The sequence below is a fragment of the Astatotilapia calliptera genome, chromosome 11, assembly GCF_900246225.1.
Source record: "Astatotilapia calliptera chromosome 11, fAstCal1.2, whole genome shotgun sequence".
NCBI classification, from domain to species: domain Eukaryota; kingdom Metazoa; phylum Chordata; class Actinopteri; order Cichliformes; family Cichlidae; genus Astatotilapia; species Astatotilapia calliptera.
The window spans coordinates 2958443-2979240 of NC_039312.1; the positions used below are offsets into that span (position 1 = coordinate 2958443).

General features: G+C 40.6%; 1 protein-coding gene across 5 annotated transcripts in view; it reads right to left on the minus strand.

Moving 5' to 3' along the window:
* The window catches only part of grik2 (glutamate receptor, ionotropic, kainate 2), a 326891-nt gene that overhangs the window by 110549 nt on the left and 195544 nt on the right, over window positions 1-20798 (minus strand). For all 5 annotated transcript variants that reach the window (XM_026183896.1, XM_026183897.1, XM_026183900.1 and 2 more), the window contains 2 exons: window positions 16042-16149; window positions 4878-4991 (listed from right to left, as the gene is read on the minus strand). In XM_026183896.1, coding sequence (XP_026039681.1) covers window positions 4878-4991; window positions 16042-16149 — 222 coding nt within the window. The remainder of the gene's footprint in view (window positions 1-4877; window positions 4992-16041; window positions 16150-20798) is intronic.

Genomic DNA, 20798 nt, shown 5'->3' on the forward strand with positions numbered 1-20798 from the left:
ACTCGAAAACTTGAAAATGTGGAATCCAAACCCAGTGGGTGAAATGATGGTTTCATCTTTTATAGTCTATGTACGTTAATCATGCTTACTCATCTCCCTTTGACTGCCACACCAAGAAAGAAGCAATGGAAAAAGCCTTATGTGCTCACCCATTTGGCTGAGCAGATTGATAGCTTTAATGTTTAAACATGGTGATAACCACAACCTGAAGAAATGAACTATAAATGAATTCTTGTAATCATTAAACTAGTCAGTATAACAAAATGTATGTAATATTTGAATTACCTTCCATAATTTGCTATAAAAACCCTAATCTTTCCTGCACGTTGTGTATAATGTGTCTCTACACTGCACAGTTATAGGGGAACACAAAAAGTAAATGGTAAATGAACTGTTTGTCATATAGTGCTTTTTCACTGTACCCGAGCACACAAAGCACTTTATACAATATGCCTCACTTAGCCATTCATACAAGCACTTTCTGTATACTCAAGTGCCTCCTATCTGACATTCACACTCCAATGGATGCATCGGAGACCATATTGGGGTTAGTATTTTGCCCAAGGATAGTTGGCATGAAGACTGGAGCAAGGAGGGGAGGAACCACCATGGAACAACCAACCCTCCACTCACCTCCAGAGTTACTTTAAAATTCAGTATAAGATGTTACTGAACCTGCAAAACAGGTGGTTAATCAAGATTTCAGTAACTCAACAAGAGAGAAAACCCAAAAGAGGCCTTACCTTTTCATGGTAGTAGAAACTGTATTTGATAAATTAAGTTTAGACTACCTACTCTATCATTTACTCTGAGCATTTAGGTTTACAGTATGATAATGATGAAGTAAGATATGATTTGCTGTTTAATCAACTGGTGACTTGACATATTAAGATGTCACGGTGGCCTTTTTGATTTGTAGCTGTAACTGTCTGTTCACACCTCCAGAAAATATTTTGCAACACCTTAACCAAGTTTAAATGTTAGTTTACATGACGCACAAAACACTCTGCTCTACTGTTCCCCTGCAGCGAATCATAAAAACAACTGGTTGTTTCTGTGACAATGAAAGCAAGTCTGGTCCTTGCTCTCTCCAAGACATTACACGGTATATTATCCACAGCTCTAGCTATTAGCCTAAAGGTACTCCATTTCCACAACAGCATAACTGGAATGACTTCCTGAGTAGATAAACTGTTGATAGGCCAAGATCTCAAGAGTAATTACATCATGTTTTATAGTACATAATCCAGGAGAAAATGATGAGAAGCCAGATGAAAGTGTGCATCAATCAAATGTAACAAACCCAATTATTGTCAGCCCTCCCTCCTTTTCTTTGCTGCTCACAGCCATCACACATCTCCCCATGACTCAATCCTGATATGGCAATTACAGCGGTGGAGAGTCTTTGCTAATAACTACAATCCAATCACTTCACAGCATGTGCGGAAAGAAAGAAGACCTGTGATAAATAATGACAACCCGCAATTTACTTGATATTGTTATTTTTACACTTGCTTCTTCGATATCAGGCTCATAAATGGCTTTAATGTGAATTTCTTCTTAAAATTTCCCTTTAGTGCCATGGTGCCATCACACGGCAGACTCTGTGCTGTCTGTGTTCATAACCACAGCCACAGGCATACACTTAGAGGGGGGACTTTTACAACGTGTGCATTTATGCCCCACAGTAAAAACATAAAGGAAGCTTTGAAACAAAATGTTTCAAGATTAATCAGTAAAGCAAAACGTCCTCTGATAAGAGAGGTCTTCTTTGGCAACGAGTCATTTTTACCTCCAAAATATGTGAATTATAAGAGATAAAACTGATGAACCTTTGATGTTAAATGTAAATATATGAAACACAGATGTGGTGCTGTGACATTAATCAGCAGCTCCACAGCATTTCCTCTAATCCCGGGGTTAATAACCGCATAGGAAAAAATAGCAAAAAAGAGAAAGGGGTAAGTATTTTTTCTTAATCTCAAAGAGGCTTAAAACGCATGAAGCCATTTGTTTTTGCTAATAAACATTACGTCATCTGTCCTTATTGTTTTCAGCCAGCCAATAATATTTCTGATGTACATAATTTCTAAAATGTATACAAGCCGTGAACATGAGCAGAAACACTGCTGAAACACAAATAAGCTTTTGACAAGTTAATAATTTTAGAAGTGTAGAGGTGCATCATGAGCACAAAGCAGGTTGAGCCCCCTGCCCTCCAAGAAAAGACAGATGTGAGTTGATAATTGACAGTCAGCTCATGACTCTTATAGCTCGAGACAAGCTAATAAAAAAGAAGAAACAAAAGAAGAGTGTTTTTTTTTTTTGGGGGGGGGGGTAGCTTTTATGTGTGCTAACATGGAGGCGTTAATATTAAATAAGGTGTGATTAATTAATGAAAAGATTTGGGAGCAATTATTTCAAAGTGAAAGAGAAGAGCTTAAGGGCCTCTGTATTTGCTGCACCTGAATGATTTTCATGTATTCCATTACATAGATAGCAACATTTTCATGACGCCTGCCCATGAGCACAGGAGCCATGTAATTAAATGTAACTGAAAAATTACACGAAATGTTTCGTTTCCAGATCCTCGTGTATCAATAAGTCTCTTGTTTTCATCGCTATTAAAATTACTTAAGCACCATAATGAAACACTAATGTGAGTTCTATAAATACTAAACATAAAACACTGAAAGTAGATTTTTGTTCACAATCATTCAGTCTTGAAAGACGTGAAAGGGTCTGTGGAAGCTGGGGAGAATGTAATGGTGCCTGCAACATCATTCAGCGTGTCTGGTTTGGCAGTCAATCAGTGATGGTCTGAGCAGGCAGATCCACTGAGGAATGCTCAGATCTCTCAACCCAGCATCATGGCAAAGGATGCAATTAACACGCCAGTCCACTGTGCCCATTTCAAGCTTTATCTCTCCATAGCGTGACATGGATACCCATGCGGAAGCTGCATTAATGCATGGAGAAGCTGCAGCTGCAGCTGGAGGAGATAATGTATTCAAAGCCAAGAGGTCGTTAGTGATCAAAAGACATATGAAGTACATGCGAGGGTCATTAATCACCAGAAACTATTACCTTGGCAGCTAATATGTTTTTACATTTTAATGCTTTCCTGTGATTATTTTCATGACTTGAAATAAAATATCTCCCTCTGCTGTTATTGAAGCTCACTGTAACTTACTGCAACTTCTGCATGCTTGTACATTTCACACTTTGCTGTGATACTAAGTTGAGATAGTAAGATACTTATGGGCTCAAATTGTCATAAATATTTTGCACTGGTAAATCAGAATGCGTATATTTGTGCATCTGTAGATAAGAATTTGTGTGTGCGAAAAAAAGATTTGTGTGCGTGAAAATATTTACATAAGTTGCAATTTTTTGTTGTTAAGGTCTGGTTACAGATACAAAGCAAAAAAAATCCATGTGAAACTCTGCACTCAAGTTTCAACTCACAAGTACAAATTTTGAGCCAATTTTTCTTCTTTTCAGCTGATTGGTCAATGTCATGTCAATCACAAATTTATCTATCCAATGAGAGAACAGATGGGTCAATGTCATGTCCTCTGAGTGCAGCGTTTCACAAGGATTTTCTTGCTTTGTATGTGTAACCAGACCTTAACAAAAAGAATTTGTAACTTGTGTAAATATTTTTACACACACAAATCTTTTTCTTATCTACAGATGCACAAATACAAAACTGATTTACAAGTACAAAACATTTATGACCACATTTTGAGTGCTGGGTGGTCAGAGTATCCAAGCAGTTCCTGGAGGATGAAGGCATTGGAGGCTTTTTTAGCCTTGCGCGTTCAGTGTCTGCACTGACGTTCATATTAGACATAACAACGTATTGTGTCATATTGACATTGTGTCTTGACAGCACACTATATACTAATTGATAAGATGAACTAATGTACTCAAAAGTTTTAGGCTAGCTCCACACGTACACGGGTATTTTTGAAAACTGAGATTTTCCTTTTTCATTTTTAAAAAATCCCGTCCACACGTAAACGCCAAAAACAAAGCAAAACGCTGCCGGGAACATGCCAAAGCAACAGGTGTCGATATATTCCTAACCGTGTAGAAATGGCAGAGTAAACAAAGATGGCGCATAGAAGCAGAGGGTCAGAGAGCCCGGTGGCGCCAGTGTCCGGCAGCCTCGCCTCTGTCAGTGCGTCCCAGGGCAGCTGTGGCTACAATGTAGCTGCCATCACCAGTGTGTGAACGTGTGTGTGACTGATGTGTAAAGCGCTATACAAATACAGGCCATTTACCATTTACCATAGAAGCAGAACTGAGTCCTATGTTTGGAGGACAGTAACTGTGTGTGTATATGTAAGCATTTAAACACAGCAGAGAGTAAAATTAACAGTAACAGTGTTTTGTCTAAGTCCGCCATTGTAGAAATTAATTTCACTGAAACAATAACGTGGCGCACAGTGTGACGTCAAAAAAGGCGCACACCTTTGACGCTGCGTTTTCTCCATTTTCCTCGTCCACACGTAAATGCAAAAACGCAAAAACTGAGTTTTCGAAAATCTCCACCCTGGCAGGAGTTTTTAAAAAATTGCGGTTTGCAGTGACCGAAAACGCCGTTTACCTGTGGACGAAAGATGCAAACGCATAGAAAAATCTGCATTTCAAAAAATACCCATGTACGTGTGGACGCAGCCTTAGTAAGATTTAGCGATGTGTTTCAAAGCACACTTGTTATTGTGTAGTAAGCTATGAGGAAGACTGTGCAATACTGTTCTGAAAGAGCCAGAAAAATAGACCAGAGAACTCTGAATGACATATTTCTCCACAGGAGGCGTCATGTTATACAGTCCTAAGCTTAAGATCTCAAAGAAAAGTAACCCTACCAGTATAGTAGACACCACCAGGGATCGATTGGACAAGGAGTCAGAGACATTAGTTGTCTTCCCTTTCTGGTTGTCTGTCATGTTTAGGCCACTCGGAGGGTCCCAGGTACCAATCTGTAAACAAATATTTAATTAATTCTTCTTCTGTTAGAAGGCAGATAGAGTACATGCAAAATCCATTGGTACAGAAAAACATGAGAGCATGAAGTGTTAGATTTAAAAAACAAAAATGTTTAATGAGTTTTATATTACAGAACAAGTAAAGAATAATAGTACAGTTAACATAAGATTTATATTAAACAACATCGTCCCCAAAATAAACAAATATAGATTTAAAAATAAAATAAAATAAAACCAATGCGAGAACGAAAAATAAAAATGACAAAAACAAACAAACAAACAAAAAAACTCAGCACCAAGTATCATTTTCTAAATTAATTCCCTTCATAATGTCTGAGAAACTCAGTTAAATGTAACCATATTTCTTCTAAATCTACTCCCTTTCCTCTAACAATATAAGTAAGTCGTTCCAATACAATACATGATGCCATCTCCTTCACCCACATATGACTTGAAGGTAGTGATGGTAAATTCGATTATTTTTACTGATTTGAGTTTGAATGAGTCACTCGCCAAAATGAATCGGGTTTTTTGAGTCATTTGAGTCACTGAGTCAGTTGCCCAGAGAGTGTAAAAATGTACATTTTTACTCAAACTTAATTTGTTTCTCTTTTCATGTATATCCTACTGCTAAGATGAGTGATTGAAAAAGAAAAACAACTATTTTTATAGAGCAAAAAAATAAGATTTCTAAAGGGAGCATTTATTTTATTTATTTTTATTTTATTTTATTAGTATTTTCCTCAAATGTGTCAAATATATATTTTCTCATCAAAATGTCCACTGAGCTGTGAGCCAGGGGGTGGTAATGCTCCTTAATGTTGGTTGTCAACCAAGAAGAAGAAGAAGAAGCTGTGAGCCAGGAGGGAGGGGGTGAGTGATTCCTGAGTGATTTGTTCATGTTATGATTCCGCACAGGAAGGGAAGGGGTGAGTAACTCAAATGTGCTGCTAGCATGTTAGCAGAGCGATGCTACTGTGAACAGAGGAGGTATTGTCTTGATGTCTGTGAAGGTTCTCAGTCATCCAGGTCATCGTAGTCAAAGGAGCTTGGACAGAAAAGCGTCTGGACTTCTTTAAGTTGCTTGAAGACGTTTCACCTCTCATCCGAGAAGCTTCTTCAGTTCTAAGGTCAAATGGTGGAGAGTCCCAGATTTAAACTCAGTGGGAGTTTCCCCCCTGATGATCCTCTAATCACCTGAGCCAGGGTGTGACAATGGGTGTGGGTCACAATCAGCCAGGGTTTCGGGTGAGCTCATTGTGAAACCTGGCCCCACCTTATCGTGTGATTTGATCTGAGGTCAGATGGCCCAGGATGTGAGTGGGCGTTAAGGCGTCTGGGAAGGATGTCAAAACTGGATTATAGATGGCAGACAGTTGGTGTCGTAAGCCCCGCCTCTGTTCAAAGATGGTCGCTCACAGTGGACATAGATGCTTCTTTCACTCCTCTTTCAAACCATCTGTCCTCTCTGTCCAAAATGTGAACATTGGCATCCTCGAAAGAGTGACCTTTATCCTTAAGATGCAGATGGACTGCTGAGTCTTGTCCTGTGGAGGTGGCTCTTCTGTGTTGTGCCATGCGCTTGTGAAGTGGCTGTTTGGTCTCTCCAATGTAGAGGTCTGAGCATTCCTCGCTGCACTGTACAGCATACACCACATTGTTAAGTTTGTGTTTTGGAGTTTTGTCTTTCGGGTGAACCAGTTTTTGTCTGAGCGTGTTGCTGGGTCTGAAATGCACCGGGATGTCATGCTTGGAGAAAACTCTCCTGAGTTTCTCTGATACACCGGCTACATAGGGGATGACAATGTTGTTGCGTCTGTCCTTCTTATCCTCCCTCGCTGGTGTCTGGTCTTCTTTTCTGTGCCTCTTTGCTGACTTTAAGAATGTGTGTGTTCCTTCTTTTCCCCTTCAGGCTTAGAGGGAACATGTTCTGCCCGGTGGTGTAGGGTCCTGATTACTCCAAGTTTGTGTTCCAAAGGGTGATGGGAGTCAAAGAGGAGGTACTGGTCCGTGTGTGTGGGCTTCCGGTAAACTTCGATGTTGAGTTTGCCGTTCTCTTCAATGTGCACAGCGCAGTCCAGGAAAGGCAGACAGTCGTCCTTTGTGTCTTCCCTGGTGAACTTGATGTTTTTATCCACAGAGTTAATGTGCGCAGTGAAGGATTCCACTTCTTGTGTCTTGATTTTGACCCAGGTGTCGTCCACATATCTGTACCAGTGGCTGGGTACTCTTCCTTTGAAAGAGCCAAGAGCCTTCCTTTCCACTTCCTCCATGTAAAGGTTGCTACAATAGGTGACACGGGGGAGCCCATGGCACAGCCATGTTTTTGTCTGTAAAAGCCTTCGTTGTATTTGAAGTATGTAGTGGTGAGGCAGAGGTCTAACAGTGTGCAGATCTGATCGGGTGTGAAGTTGGTCCTGTCCTCCAAGGAGCTGTCTTCTTGTAGTCGTTTTCTGACAGTCTCCACGGCCTCCGTGGTGGGTATGCAAGTGAAGAGAGACTACATCAAAGGACACCATGGTTTCATCTGGATCCAGGGTAAGTTTCTGGACCTTGTCGGTGAAGTCGGTGGAGTTCTTGATGTGGTGTGGGGTGTTCCCCACGAGAGGCGCAAGGATGGTAGCAAGGTGTTTAGCAATGTTATAAGTGGCTGAGTTTATGCTGCTGACTATGGGTCTGAGTGGACAGCTTCTTTGTGGATCTTAGGAAGCCCGTAAATGCAGGGTATGGTATCCCCTGGGTAAAGGCGGTGATATGTAAGGCAGTCAATGATTTTGTCCTTTTTAAGGTCCTGAAGGCAAGCTATAACTTTCTTTTTGTAGCTGCTTGTGGGGTCTCGCTTCAAGGCTTCGTAGGTATTGTTGTCACTGAGGAGAGTAGTGATCTTTGTGTGGTAATCTGTAGTGTTTAGGACCACGGTGCATCTTCCCTTATCAGCTGGTAAAACAGTGATGCTGTGGTCTTTGCTCAGGGAAGCGACGGCCTTCTTTTCTTGTAATGTGAGGTTAAACGGAGGGACTTTGGCACTGGAGAGGGTGGCCGAGACCTTCATCCTGATTTGCTCTGCTTCTGTCTGTGATAATTTATTAATCTGTATGGCGGTTTCTGTGGCTGAGATGAGGTCCACTATGGGCAACTGTTGCAGAGAAATGGCAAAATTGAGTCCTTTGGCTAATACTCTCTTTTCAGGTTCAGTGAGATTCCAGTCTGAAAAGTTCTTCACCCATTTCTCCTGACTGGCATCAGGTGTGTTTTCTTCTCTGGGTTGTGTAGGTTCAGGATGAGGAGTGTGTGTTTTTGAAAGCAAGGTGTGGAATTTCCTGCGTTGTCTTTCTTTTCCTTTAGAGTGTTGGGCCCGCTGAGCCTTGTCCACAAACTTGTAAACCTCTTCTAAGATTGGAGAGGGTAGAAGGATTTCCAGTTCCTGCAGAGTCTGGCTGATCTTGATCTGGAGGGCATCTATGGTGAAATGGACCTGTCTTATCCTTTCACTTAAAAGGTGATTTTGCGCTCTCTGTAGAATCAAGTCTGCTCTGTATCCCCTGACAGTGAATCCAAGGCGCAGGCTCTTAGGAACAACTCTGCTTTGTCTGCATCTTAGGTTGAAACGGAGATGGTTCCTGTAATCTGCTAGTTTCCTTGATTCCCTTTCATACTCCCGCACCAGTTCCAGGGTGTTCCTCCCAAAATGTACGGCAATATTGTCTTGATGTGAGCTTTCTACTCAGGGTTTTTCTTTCCAGTCCAGAGCAGAAATGTTTCTGTTAAGAAACTGGCTGTTGTTTTTTTCCCCACAATTTTAATTATAAGTTAGATATATTTCTACTAATGAAATTAGTTTGCTAACAGCAACAGGGATGAGTCAGTGAATGACTCATTTGGGCCTTTGAATTTTTGAGTCAGTAAAGTGATTCTCGAGTATTGAACGATTCGTTTATGATTCGCACGTGACTACTTGTGGGTTCATCCATTTTCTTCCAATACAAACATATTAAGCACCTGGCTTGCAGGAGTCCAAAGTCAATTTATTTTAGCTGTCTGGAGCTAAAATCACGGTTCTTTGGATTTATACCCAACACACACATTTTTGCTTCAACAGGTATATTTACTCCAACAATCTTAGATAGAGTTTGCGTGACTGATTTCCAGTACTGCTGTAATTTTGGACAGCTCCATGCACAGTGAAACAGAGTGCCCTTCTCGTCTAAACATTTACTGCAACTATCTGGGATGACAGGCGACCAGCGATTCAGTTCTACTTATATTGGAGGAGTTTCATCCTTGTATTAATTGATTGCCTTTGAGCTTTTAAACATGCAGTTTCCCAGTCCGCCTCCTGTATCTCCTCGTGGATGTTAGCGTCCAACTTGTCAGGTGGATTCTTTATCATGTGTTAATAGAGCTGTATAGAATAAAGAGATACGACCTCTACCCAAGGGCCTTTGAAGTATGACATTCTCCAATTGTGATAATGGTGGCTCAGATACAGTCTGTTTATATTTTGACATAATGAAATGTTTAACTTGTTGATATTTAAAAAATGTTTTTGGGGATGCTGTATATTTCGCATAACTGATCAAATGTAAGAGGGTTGCCATCCTTATAAAGATCTGCCACCTTCTGTACACCTGTATCTGCCCATCTTTTGAAACCCCCATCGGCTCTTCCTGCTTTAAAACATGTGTTGGCCCAAATAGGTGAAAAACGAGAGATAGAAGACTTATCTCCCAAATACTGATGGGCCCTATACCAAATATCTATTGTGTTTTTTAAAAAAGGGTTATTGCAGAAAATAAATACAGATTTAATTGAAGATGTGTTACTGATGTTTGTTCAATTTGTATCCAGGTCGGGGGTGTCTCAGTGGAAAAGTGGCTGAGCGCGGTTTTGCAGACCAGTAATACAGTCTAAGATTGGGTATTTGTAACCCCCCTCTTTCATATGGCAGGTACAACAAGCAAAGTCTTAGTCTAGGTTTTTTGTTATTCCAAATAAATCAATTAAAGATACTGTTTAGCTTATCAAAGAATTCTTTTGGAAGAGGCAGAGGAAGTGGCTGGAAGAGATATAAAAAATTGGGTATGTTCATTTTGATCATGTTTATACGGCCTGAAGTATTAGATTTAATGGCTTCACATCTTGATATGTATTTATAAACTATTCTGCTTTCTTTTTGGAATTTTTATCTTTTCTTGTTCAAGAAGAATCAGAATCAGAACACTTTAATAATCTCTAACAAGAGTACCAATTATCAATTTATCTTTGAAACTCGTTCAGTGTGAGAAGAAAAATAGCAAAAAACAAAAGAAAGAAAGGAAAAGAAATAATAATAAAATGAAAATATTTTTTCCCCAGTATCAGGAATGGCTCTTATAAACAATAGTATGAATGACATTCCTGGCATCATCACTCTGTTAGAAGAAACTGATGCCGTAAACTCAGAGAAAGACTTCAGGAAACAGCTAGAGATAACAACTGTCATGGTCTGGCAGTCCTCGCTGGTCAACCTGCCTTTGTGATGGCTCCCCTCATGGTCCCCTGCTTCCTCCTTTATATGTACGTGTGTGTGTATCCAGCGTACCAGTTTATGGGCATCACCAGACTGGCAGGTTTTTCCCACACTGAAGCAAGTCTCACAGGCTGACGCCGCTCATCCTCGTCAGTGGGCCTCTACTTAACCGTGTTGCCGAGCTTCAGTCGACAGTGGCTCGTTGAGTTACGTAGTCAGTACATCCTCAGCTCTGAGGTGAAACTATCTTTGCTGGTGTTTGTTCGTCACGTCTTGTTAGGAACCTGGAGAGGAGTGTGTCCCGGGAGCAGAGTGTGGGAGTTTTCACCATTCACGCCACGTACCGCGAGCACTTTTCGGGAGTCGGGAGCACTTTGATGGAAACGATCACACATTGTTCATATTCTCACTATAAATAAACGCACTCTTTGACCGGAAATTTGGGTCTCCTTCTTGCCACAAACGCTGACACAAACATTAGCTCTTGCTAATGTTTTGTTAAAACTTATTTATTATTAGGGCTGGGTATCGTCACTGATTTCTAGAATCGATTAGATTCCGATTCATAAGGTCCTGAATCGATTCGATCCACGATTCGTTTTGAATCGGGGAAATTTTGCCTCAGTCAGAAATATTATAATTCAGAACAGTACATTTACATATTTTTGTATCTATAAAAAGGAAGCTGACACAGGCAAGACTTTATCAAAGGTGTGAGCATCACAGCAGAGGCCTTTGTGTCAAAGTAGCGGAAGATAAAACACTGAAAAACATGAAGGTGACTTTCCTGGCCTGGATTTTATAAAAATATTCTGCAGTACATCAAAAATGAAAGAAACCAATTAATCAACATACGAACATCACCTCTGAAGTTACAGCAGTTTTATTAGACACGGCTAAGCATTTTGCATTTTGCATAATTTTAGAAAGTTTAAATTTGTTCAGTAGCCTATTGAAAGGCAGAAATTAGGTTTTCTTTTTGGAAGTAAGTAAAAGGGAAAAAACCATCAGAATCAGCGAGCTGTCGGCTTTCAGCCCCGACCGTGTCCGTGCCGTCGGGTGAGAAAGTCACATCTCACTGATTCTGATCCGCGGTCCGCGTGTTTACGTCTTTGTGCAGAAGCCTGTACCTGCTCTCATTTACTGTTTTAAATGTTTGGTGGTTGTCAAAATTTTGTGACGTTTCACCAGAGATTCTGGAATTTCTGGCAAAATACATTTATATTAAAAAATCGATTCAGGATTTTAATGAATCGATATCACGTTATCCGTAAGCCAGAATTGATTTTAATCGATTATTAAAACCCACCCCTATTTATTATATTTATTATACAGCAACTATAAGTACACAAAGGTACTTGGTAACACAAGTGTCACTACGCATTGCTAATTTTTGTTGCGCAGCCTGTGTACCAGTTATGTGCACCCCTGTTTATTATATTTATTATACAGCATAATAGGATTTGCAGTATTATACAGGGTTTATTCTGGCTGTATTTCAAAACACTTTAAATGTAGATGCACTTTGTAGAGCAAAGTGAATGAGGGCAAATTCAACACACGTGAACTTGACAGTAATTAGAGCTGCAGTGATATGTGTACAGTGCCAGTTCACAATAATAGTCATCTCAATGTGTTTTATATAGTAACGTTAATAGGGAGGAATAAGAGGACAGGGAAGAAAAGAAGGAAAGAGGAAGACAGAGAGATGACAAACAACAAGAGAAACAAAACACAAAGAGGAGAGTATATAAATGGTCATGACACACGGGATCAAACGCATGTTTCATTAGGAAGCGAAAACTGGAGAATGTTTCCACTTTAACCTTTTGTATTGCAACATTAAGTTGACCACCCTCTGGTGGTGGTCAGAGGGCCCGGTGGCACCAGTGTCCAGCAGCCTCTGTCAGTGCGCCCCAGGGTGGCTGTGGCTACACTGTAGCTGCCATCACCAGTGTGTGGATGTGTGTGTGAATGGGTGGATGACTGGTTGTGTAAAGCGCTTTGGGGTCCTTAGGACCATGTAAAGCGCTATACAAATACAGACCATTTACCATTAAAGAAATGCATTTAATGTGAATGCAGCATCTGCTTCAGCATAAAAGGAGCAAGTTTATGTTCTGCAAAATGTCCTTGAAGACAATAAGACTTTTTTTGAGTAGTACCAAAAGGTATATTAATGTAAAATGCTGACCTTTCTCCCCCTGTTTCCATTCTGGTTACCTACTGACAATAATGTACAGCACCACTATTACACATTGGCAGTAATGTGAACTCTCAGCACTGTCGGTGGGCACTTTTCTAGAGTTCCACAGGGAGCAATGTTAAAAATGATCTGGATCAAGAATGTGGCCTTTTGGATGTTGATGGAGGACAACACTGAAGGCAGAGCGTTTGGGGAGAATGCTGAAGAGAAAAGCAGGAAGAAGAGGTCGGCACAGCTATCAGATTATGCCTCAAGGCTTCTCGTGTTTTCTCATCTCTCCCTCAAGTCTCCTGCTTCACCCCAGCACCTCCCACACTCCACCAACCTGTCTGCCCTGAGCATCAGTAAAAGGGACCACAAATACTCCAGCCACACACTCTTAGGGGCACTTCTGATGCGCTGTGTGAGGGCCTGAGATGGGTTTTGTAATTGCAAATCAACTCTTTAATTCAGGCTTCGTGAAACTGGAGGACTTCTGAGAGGTTTTATTAATGGGGTAAATTATTCATAGAGGCACAGACACACACGGTACACAAACCAGAGGTCAGGAGCTGCTGAGAGGCAAGCGCCACCGAGGATCCTGAAGTGTTTGCAGTTGCATGCAAGAATATGATTTTATTATTTGTATCAGCAGCGTTGGGGGTTCTCTTCTCACAGATAATCTCATGAATCTTAAATTAAGTGTTGAATACTGGAGAGATTCCCGTGAGTCAGTAATTATTTGAAGAAAAAGAAGAAACGATTACAGTCACAATAACTCTCTGAGTGTACTGGATGAGTACTGTTAAACCTGAAAAGTTAAGTTCAGGTTTAACAGTTAGAGAATATTACTGTGTTCTGATCATGATCATATCACAGTTTCACATGAGCTACAACCATGGGAAGATATTGTTGTCCTTATTTTAACATTTGTTGTTAGGTGTCCCCAAAACAGACCAGTATGACTGCAGAGGTTCAACAGTTGACACATTCATGAAAGCAGTGAGTTAAACAGGTGACCCAGACACAGTGTGTCAAACAAAATCAAAGGATGAGGGCGGCATGTGTCTGTATGCTGACTCAGGCACAGATTTAAGATTAACATCATCCTCATCACATCTCTAAAACGCGTTAGTGGTTTTAAATCAGTGAGTGTTGTGAAGTTTCCTAAAATTAAAATGGGGCCACTGCTTTTTGTAAACTGGTGTAAAAGAAGGTGTTCAAGCTGCTCAAGCAGCTGGATATGATCTGATAGTGTTCTTAATATGAAATATATTTTAATTCAAAGATCTTTTGAATTCATCTTCAGAAGATTTTCATATACTGCTGTTGTTTCAAACATAACGCTGTTCAGAGTTAGCAGTTACCCCCTGCAATTTTGTGGAAACCACAAATACCCTCCACAATTGCGTGTTTTTCGCAGTGATATATAAATATTGTTTTCCATGTGTTTTATTGCTAAATTATTAAGAAGAATAAGATTTACTAAATAAATTGTGGGCATGAAGGTGTGAATGTGTCTTTAGATGTCTGTCTCTCTCTGTTAGCCTTACTTCATAGGGTGGTTTGTACTCCACCTCTTGTCCTATGGTAGCTGGGAGAGGTTCCAGTGGAAGAGAGTGGATGGAAGAATGGATAAATAAATATTAATGTAAATTCAGCAATATTTCCATGTAAAATATAATATTGTACTATAGAGAGAACAGGAAGCAACCACATAGGAGAGATGCAGTGCAGCGTTCTTGCATTGTGACGTTCATTATGTTTCACTGAGGCAGTAAAAAGTCAGCAACCACCCAGATACAAAGGTAAAGGTATACTTAAATATTTGATTCATCTGTAAAATAAATTTCAGTTTTTAAACTTTCAAGCATTAATAATAAAAAAAGAAGTATGCTGATTCTATTTATTTTCCCGTATGTCACAACCAGTGCAAATATTTGAATTTGAAATCGGACTTATCCAGTCCAAGTCAAATTTCCGAGTGTGGAAATTTCAGATTCACCATATCGTGAGGTGGATTAGTGAGTGGATGTTTAGCTCGCTCCTGGCATACAGTTTGATGTAACTCATGATGGTCACCCCACTCCTGAATCCACATCCACATCCATTCTTTGTGATTAGCTGAGGAGGTTGAGGCCTGTGCAAAACAGCAGTGGGAACAGGATATTCTGGTATATTCTTGTGAGCTTTCTTTGAAGCTGTCCTTCAGTGTTATCTTCCACAGTCCCGTTGAGTTTATGATATAAGTATTCAGTATTAGCCTTTACTTTACAGCTCAGGTGGCAGAGCAGGTCAGCCACTAGTCAGAAGGTCGGTGGTTCGAATGTGTGTGCGAATGGGTGAATGACTGAATGTAGTGGAAAGCGCTTTGGGGTCCTTAGGGACTAAGTAAAGCGCTATACAAATACAGGCCATTTACATTGCCAGGCACTCCAGTATCCATGTGTGGGGCATTGAGTTAGGCTTTCTTGTACTCAGCCGTTGCACTGATAGAGCGGTGCACCAGGACTTTGGAACAGGTTGGTCTGCCTTGTTGGTACTGCTCTGTGAGGCTGGAGCTGGTGTCTTTGACCTTTGGTGTTCTTTTCAATGCATTTCTGTTCTGCTCATGTACTGACTTATGTGTCTGCACAGCTTGTTTGCTACGATGCTTGAGGGGCTTGTTGCAGAGTGGCAAATAGGTTAGGTTTGGGGAGGCCGTAGCTTTGGAAACCCTTCTTTCTGATAAAGGCTACAGTTAGGGCAGGATGAGGTAAGGTCAAGGTATTTGTGTTGCTATTGGTTCAGGTATGGTATGCTGCCGAAGTTCTCATTAGGACTGAGGATTTCCCTCGTTTAATTCCCCATGTGTCTATATTCCACTGTGGCATGTCATTATCTTCGATCTAGTCTCTCCTGTACTTTGTGTTTTGTCATTTTTGTTGTTCATGGTCTCCGACCCTGCAACTGGCAGCTGAGACAACTGTCATTGTGAACTGACCCTCTATAAATGAAAATGAAATGAAGAATTAAAAACAAAGGTATTGACAGTAACCTGGCTGTGTTAGAGAAGCATGATAAAGAGGACAGTCTACAATAAACAACACAGTTTAAATTAAAGTGCCAATGACACCTGGTGAGGGCCTTATACTATCAAATCAAAATGAAGCTGTGCATGTCTGTCATAGGTCCAAGAGCACAGGTGAAGGTCTACACAGACATTACTCATATGCATTTTGATCATGTGTGTTCCCTGCTACATTGACCCTTTCATTTTGTGTGTTATCTCATCATCCCATTGCCACATATACAGTCATATAAGGTGAACCTCTAAGTGCACAAACACATAAATATTGAAGACACAGAACCTTTTCAAGCCCCTCCTCCTTCAGACTGATTACATCAAGGTCAAAGTCTGTTCTCAGGCCATTGGTCCGGTTGAAAGTGATTCTCCCCGTCAAGCCATCCCAGTGAGCCTAAAGAGAAAAGGCAGAGAGACAGAAAATAGAAGAGGAGACATTCAACCAACAGTATCAAGTCTGTTGTTTAACTTTTAAATATATTCTTGATGTTGAAGCTGCAGACTGAGCAGAATAGACAGTTTTTCTATTCTCCCTTTTCCACAGAGCCTTTCTGTACACTCTTTTCTGCCATCAAGGTGCCTGCACAGACTTTGTAACTGCGTTTATAACAGTGGGGAGGCAATTACCCAATCTTTACAGATGTTTAGGGATGTGATAGAATAAGATGTAGCATGAAAGGGGTTCAGAGTAGAGACGGCTTTTGCTCAGGCACAGCAAGTCATCACAGTACTTCTCCACCTGGAAATCAGGGACTTCGAGGCCTATCTTTAGTAAGATGAGTGGGAGTCACAAATCTGGAAGTTACTCATTCAGCTGCATGAAAGCATTTGTCATACTCCTTTGACTCAATGTCTGGTACCTCCGTGATGATACCGCTGCTGTTCACAGACATATGGACATGTTACTCAAGTGGAGATTATTATATGTATGTCAAAAATGGTGCTATAAATATAACACAATTAATAGAATCAGGCAACACACAGAAATAAACAGTTATTTATAGAAGAAAACTTCATAACTGAAACTGACAAAAAACATACTTAGAGTCTGCAACAAGCAAATGGTAATGTCATGGTCACTGGTTTTGGCTCCAGGGCTTTGAAGTGCTTGGAGATTTGGGATCCATTTTTATTATTCATCTCTTGCCACCGTAGCATGTTGATGGGGTCCGTGTGCCCCAGTGATCCCAGGATGCATGTGATCATGGGTATTTGCCCTTGATAGGGTCTCCCAAGGCAAACTGGTCCTGGGTGACAAAGGAGTAGCACTTCACAATACTCCTATGGAGATAACAACATGGGATATTGTTACTCTGCCTGGTATCAGGGTTACCAGGGCCTTGTCCCTCAAAGCAGGGTTTTAGGGAGAGTGTCTGGTAGTCAGACCTTAACCAATGGGGACCAGACAGATGGAGCCCAAAGAAGCATTTACTAGGATACTTTGGTCCAATGAAGCACTGAAAAATCACTGTACAGTTAGGCCCATATATTTGGGCACTGGCACAAGTTTTGTTTTTTTTTTCTGTTTACTGAAACATATTCCAGTTATGTTAAATAATGGACATGGACTTACTGTGCAGACTCTCAGCTTTCATTTGAGGGTATCCACATTCAAACTGGATGACGTGTTTAGGAGTTTCAGCTCCTCAACATGTGTCATCTTCTTTATAAAGGGAGCAACAGTAATTGGACAACTGTCTCAAATGCTCTTTCATGGGCAGGTGTGGGCAGTTCCTTTGTTATGTCATTATCGATTAAGCAGATAAAAAGCCTGGAGTTGATTTGAGGTTTGGTGCTTGCATTTGGAAGATTTTGCTGTGAACAGACAACATGTGGTCAAAGGAGCTCTCCGTGCAGGTGAAACAAGCCATCCTTAAACTGCGGAAATAAAACAAAAACACATCTAAGAATTTGCTACAATAGTAGGAGTGGCAAACTCTACAGTTTGGTGCATCCTAAGAAAGAGAGCACTTGTGAACTCAGCAACGCAAAAAGGCAAAGATGACCATGGAAGTCACAGCGGTAGATGATCACAGAATCATTTCCAAGGTGAAGGGAAACCTCTTCACAGCAGCCAACCAAGTGAACAATGCTCTCCAGAAGGTAGGCGTATAGATATACAAGTCTACCATAAAGAGAAGACTACATGAAAGTAAATACAGAGGGTTCGCTGCAAGGTGCAAGACACTCATAAGCCTCAAGAACAGAAAGCCGAGATCAGACTTTGCTAAAAATAAATAAATAAATAAAAATTAAAAAAAGCCAGCATAGTTCTGGAAAAATATTCTTGAGACAGATGAACCCAACATCAACCTCTACCAGAATAATGGCAAGAAAAAAGTATGGAGAAATCATGGGAGGGCTCGTGATTTAAAGCACACCACACATCTGTAAAACATGCAGCAGGCAAGTGTGATGGCTTGGGCCTGCATGGCTGCCGGTGGCACTGGAACACTTGCGTTGTAATGCGACATGAGACAGATGCAGCCAAACTAAGTCTGAGGTTTTCAGAGACCTGCAAACCATCTAGTGATGTCCATGAGTTCAAGACTTCAGGCTGTCATTGCCAGCAAAGGGTTTTCAACCAAATATTAGAAATGAAAATTTTATTTTATTTTTATTTTAGACCAATTACTTTTGAGCCCCTGAAATTAAGTAATAGTGTTTTAAAATGCTTTAGTTCCTATATTAATATTTTTGTTGAATCCAGTGAAATATAGCTGAGAGTCTGTACATCAACTGCATCTGAGTTTTTTCATGAAAAATTAATTGTGGTAATGTAGAGATCCAAAATTAGAAAAATGTCATCTCTGTTCAAATAGTTATGGACCTAACTGTTAGAATGAGTCCATTTACCAGTACGTTTACAATAATGGTTCAATTTACCTAACCTTTCTGAAGTCACTGGATAGGGTATTCGAGGGTGCCCCCATCTGAGGACTAAATTATGCTACAAGGAATTTCAACAGTCGTTTAGGCAATGACGTTGAGACCGGGGGCTTATTGCACATTTAAACTCCGATGAATGTATGAGAGCATCTTGGGCTTAGTATCTTGCCCAAGGATATTTTGCATGCAGGAGCAGCTAATGATTGAACCACTGGCCTTCCAATTAATACATGACCTGCTCTAACTCCCTAGCTACAGAAACCCCTTTACACACTTGTAACAATGCTTCTTGGGAAAAAGCCTTGTACCATTGTAAAGCCTGTTTGTTTTCTCTTGAATGGTAACGCATTTGTAAGGAAAATACATCTGTGGGTTACGCAGCAGAGTTGAATATGTGGTTTGTGCCCATTAAAAACTTGCCAAATCTTTTTTACCAATAGCAAACAACATATTTCGCTATTGAATATTTTATTTGGGAGTAAGAGAGTGGATCGGCGTATTGGCAGATGGACTTATGTAGGGTTTGCAGTGATGTTGACACTACATGCTTTCTGTTAATGCAAAAACCTGAGCATAAGAGTGAAGCGTTGATTCACTGGTTGATCTTTGTTCCTACTGTTAACTATGGTCAAATGACTTAAGTAGTGACTGAAACAATGAGATAGCAGATACAAGCAGCCTATATGAAGCAGTAGAAAAAGATTCAGCTGAAGGGGTTAAGCGCTCAGTCTTAGAGATAGGATAAGAAGCTGTGCCATTCGGAGGGGCTTAGAGTAGAGCCGTTATTTCTCCAACAAATAGTAGCCTATTTAGGTGGTTTAGGTGTCTGGCTAGGATGCCTCCTCCTAAGAGCTCCTCCTACCAAAGGGGAGGAGGCCTTGGGTCAGATCCAGGACATGCTGGCTTGGGAACATCTTGGTATTCTCTTGAGGAGATTGAGGAGGTGGACAGGGAGAGGGAGATCTGGGTGTCCTGGCTTATCCTTGGCCTGATCCACGCCACACCACTAGGATCTACAGTAACAACATCAAATTGGCATTCGGGCTAGAGAAGTGTACTCAGATGATAACTAAGAGAGGAAAAGAAGTTAGAACTGAGGATTAGAACTGCCTTCTGGTTTTGTATTAGTATTGCTGACATAGAGGACACCTACAAGTATCTGGGAATCCCACAACCAATTAGGAACCACGACAAGTCAGCTAGAAAAGCCACCAAAGTCACCAAATACCTGCAGAGAGTAGGCAAGTCCTGAACAGTCAGCTGGATGGGAAGAACAAGATCTGGGCAATCATCACTTATGATTCGCCAGTTTTTAAATACCCTGCTGGGTTAAGGGCTATTTGATCAAGAAGGAGAGTTATGGAGTGTTAGGCTTGTTCTATGTCTATGAGCTTTCAGGAATTCTGCGTTTCCTGAGAAGTTTTTATTTTTCCTTCATGGTACTGCCTTCCTTGGGAAAAAATGTGACTTTATTCATTTCAATTGATAAAAGACCATACTCCATAGAAGCTGTTTGAACATTCAATGCTAGTAATGTAGGAAATGCTACTTCAATAATAGGAGAGATCTCTTGGAAGACTTGGACATATTAATTTAGATATAGAAAGGAATTTTTTTTTTTTATTTAACCTTTATTTAACCAGGAATGTCCCGTTGAGATCAAAAACCTCTTTTTCAAGGGAGTCCTGGCCAAGAGGCAGCACATTTCCAAACAAATACATACGAACAAACAAAGTTAAAAAATTACACAAAACAATTACACATTATTGAGGCAGTCTGTAGGCCTTTGAGTTTAGTTTTAAAAACATTTAAAGACAACAGTTCAGTCAGTTTCCAGTCTTTCTGTAACAGGTTCCACGAAAAAGGCGCAGAGTGCACAAAGGCTTTCTTACCCAACTTTGTGTGGACAAGGGGAACAGACAGCAGCAGCTGATCATTTGAACGCAAGGAGTAAGAACCACTATTTGTCCTTGTGACCAAAGTACAAATATAAGGAGGCAGCAATCCAAGCATAGCTTTGTAAATAAAAGTGTACCAATGCCCCTGTCTTCTAATGGCCAAAGAAGGCCATTGAATTTGGCAAATAGGCTGCAATGAGCCATCATGGCATATTGGAATCCCAGTGGTGATAGGCTTTAGGACAGGGTCCTCTAG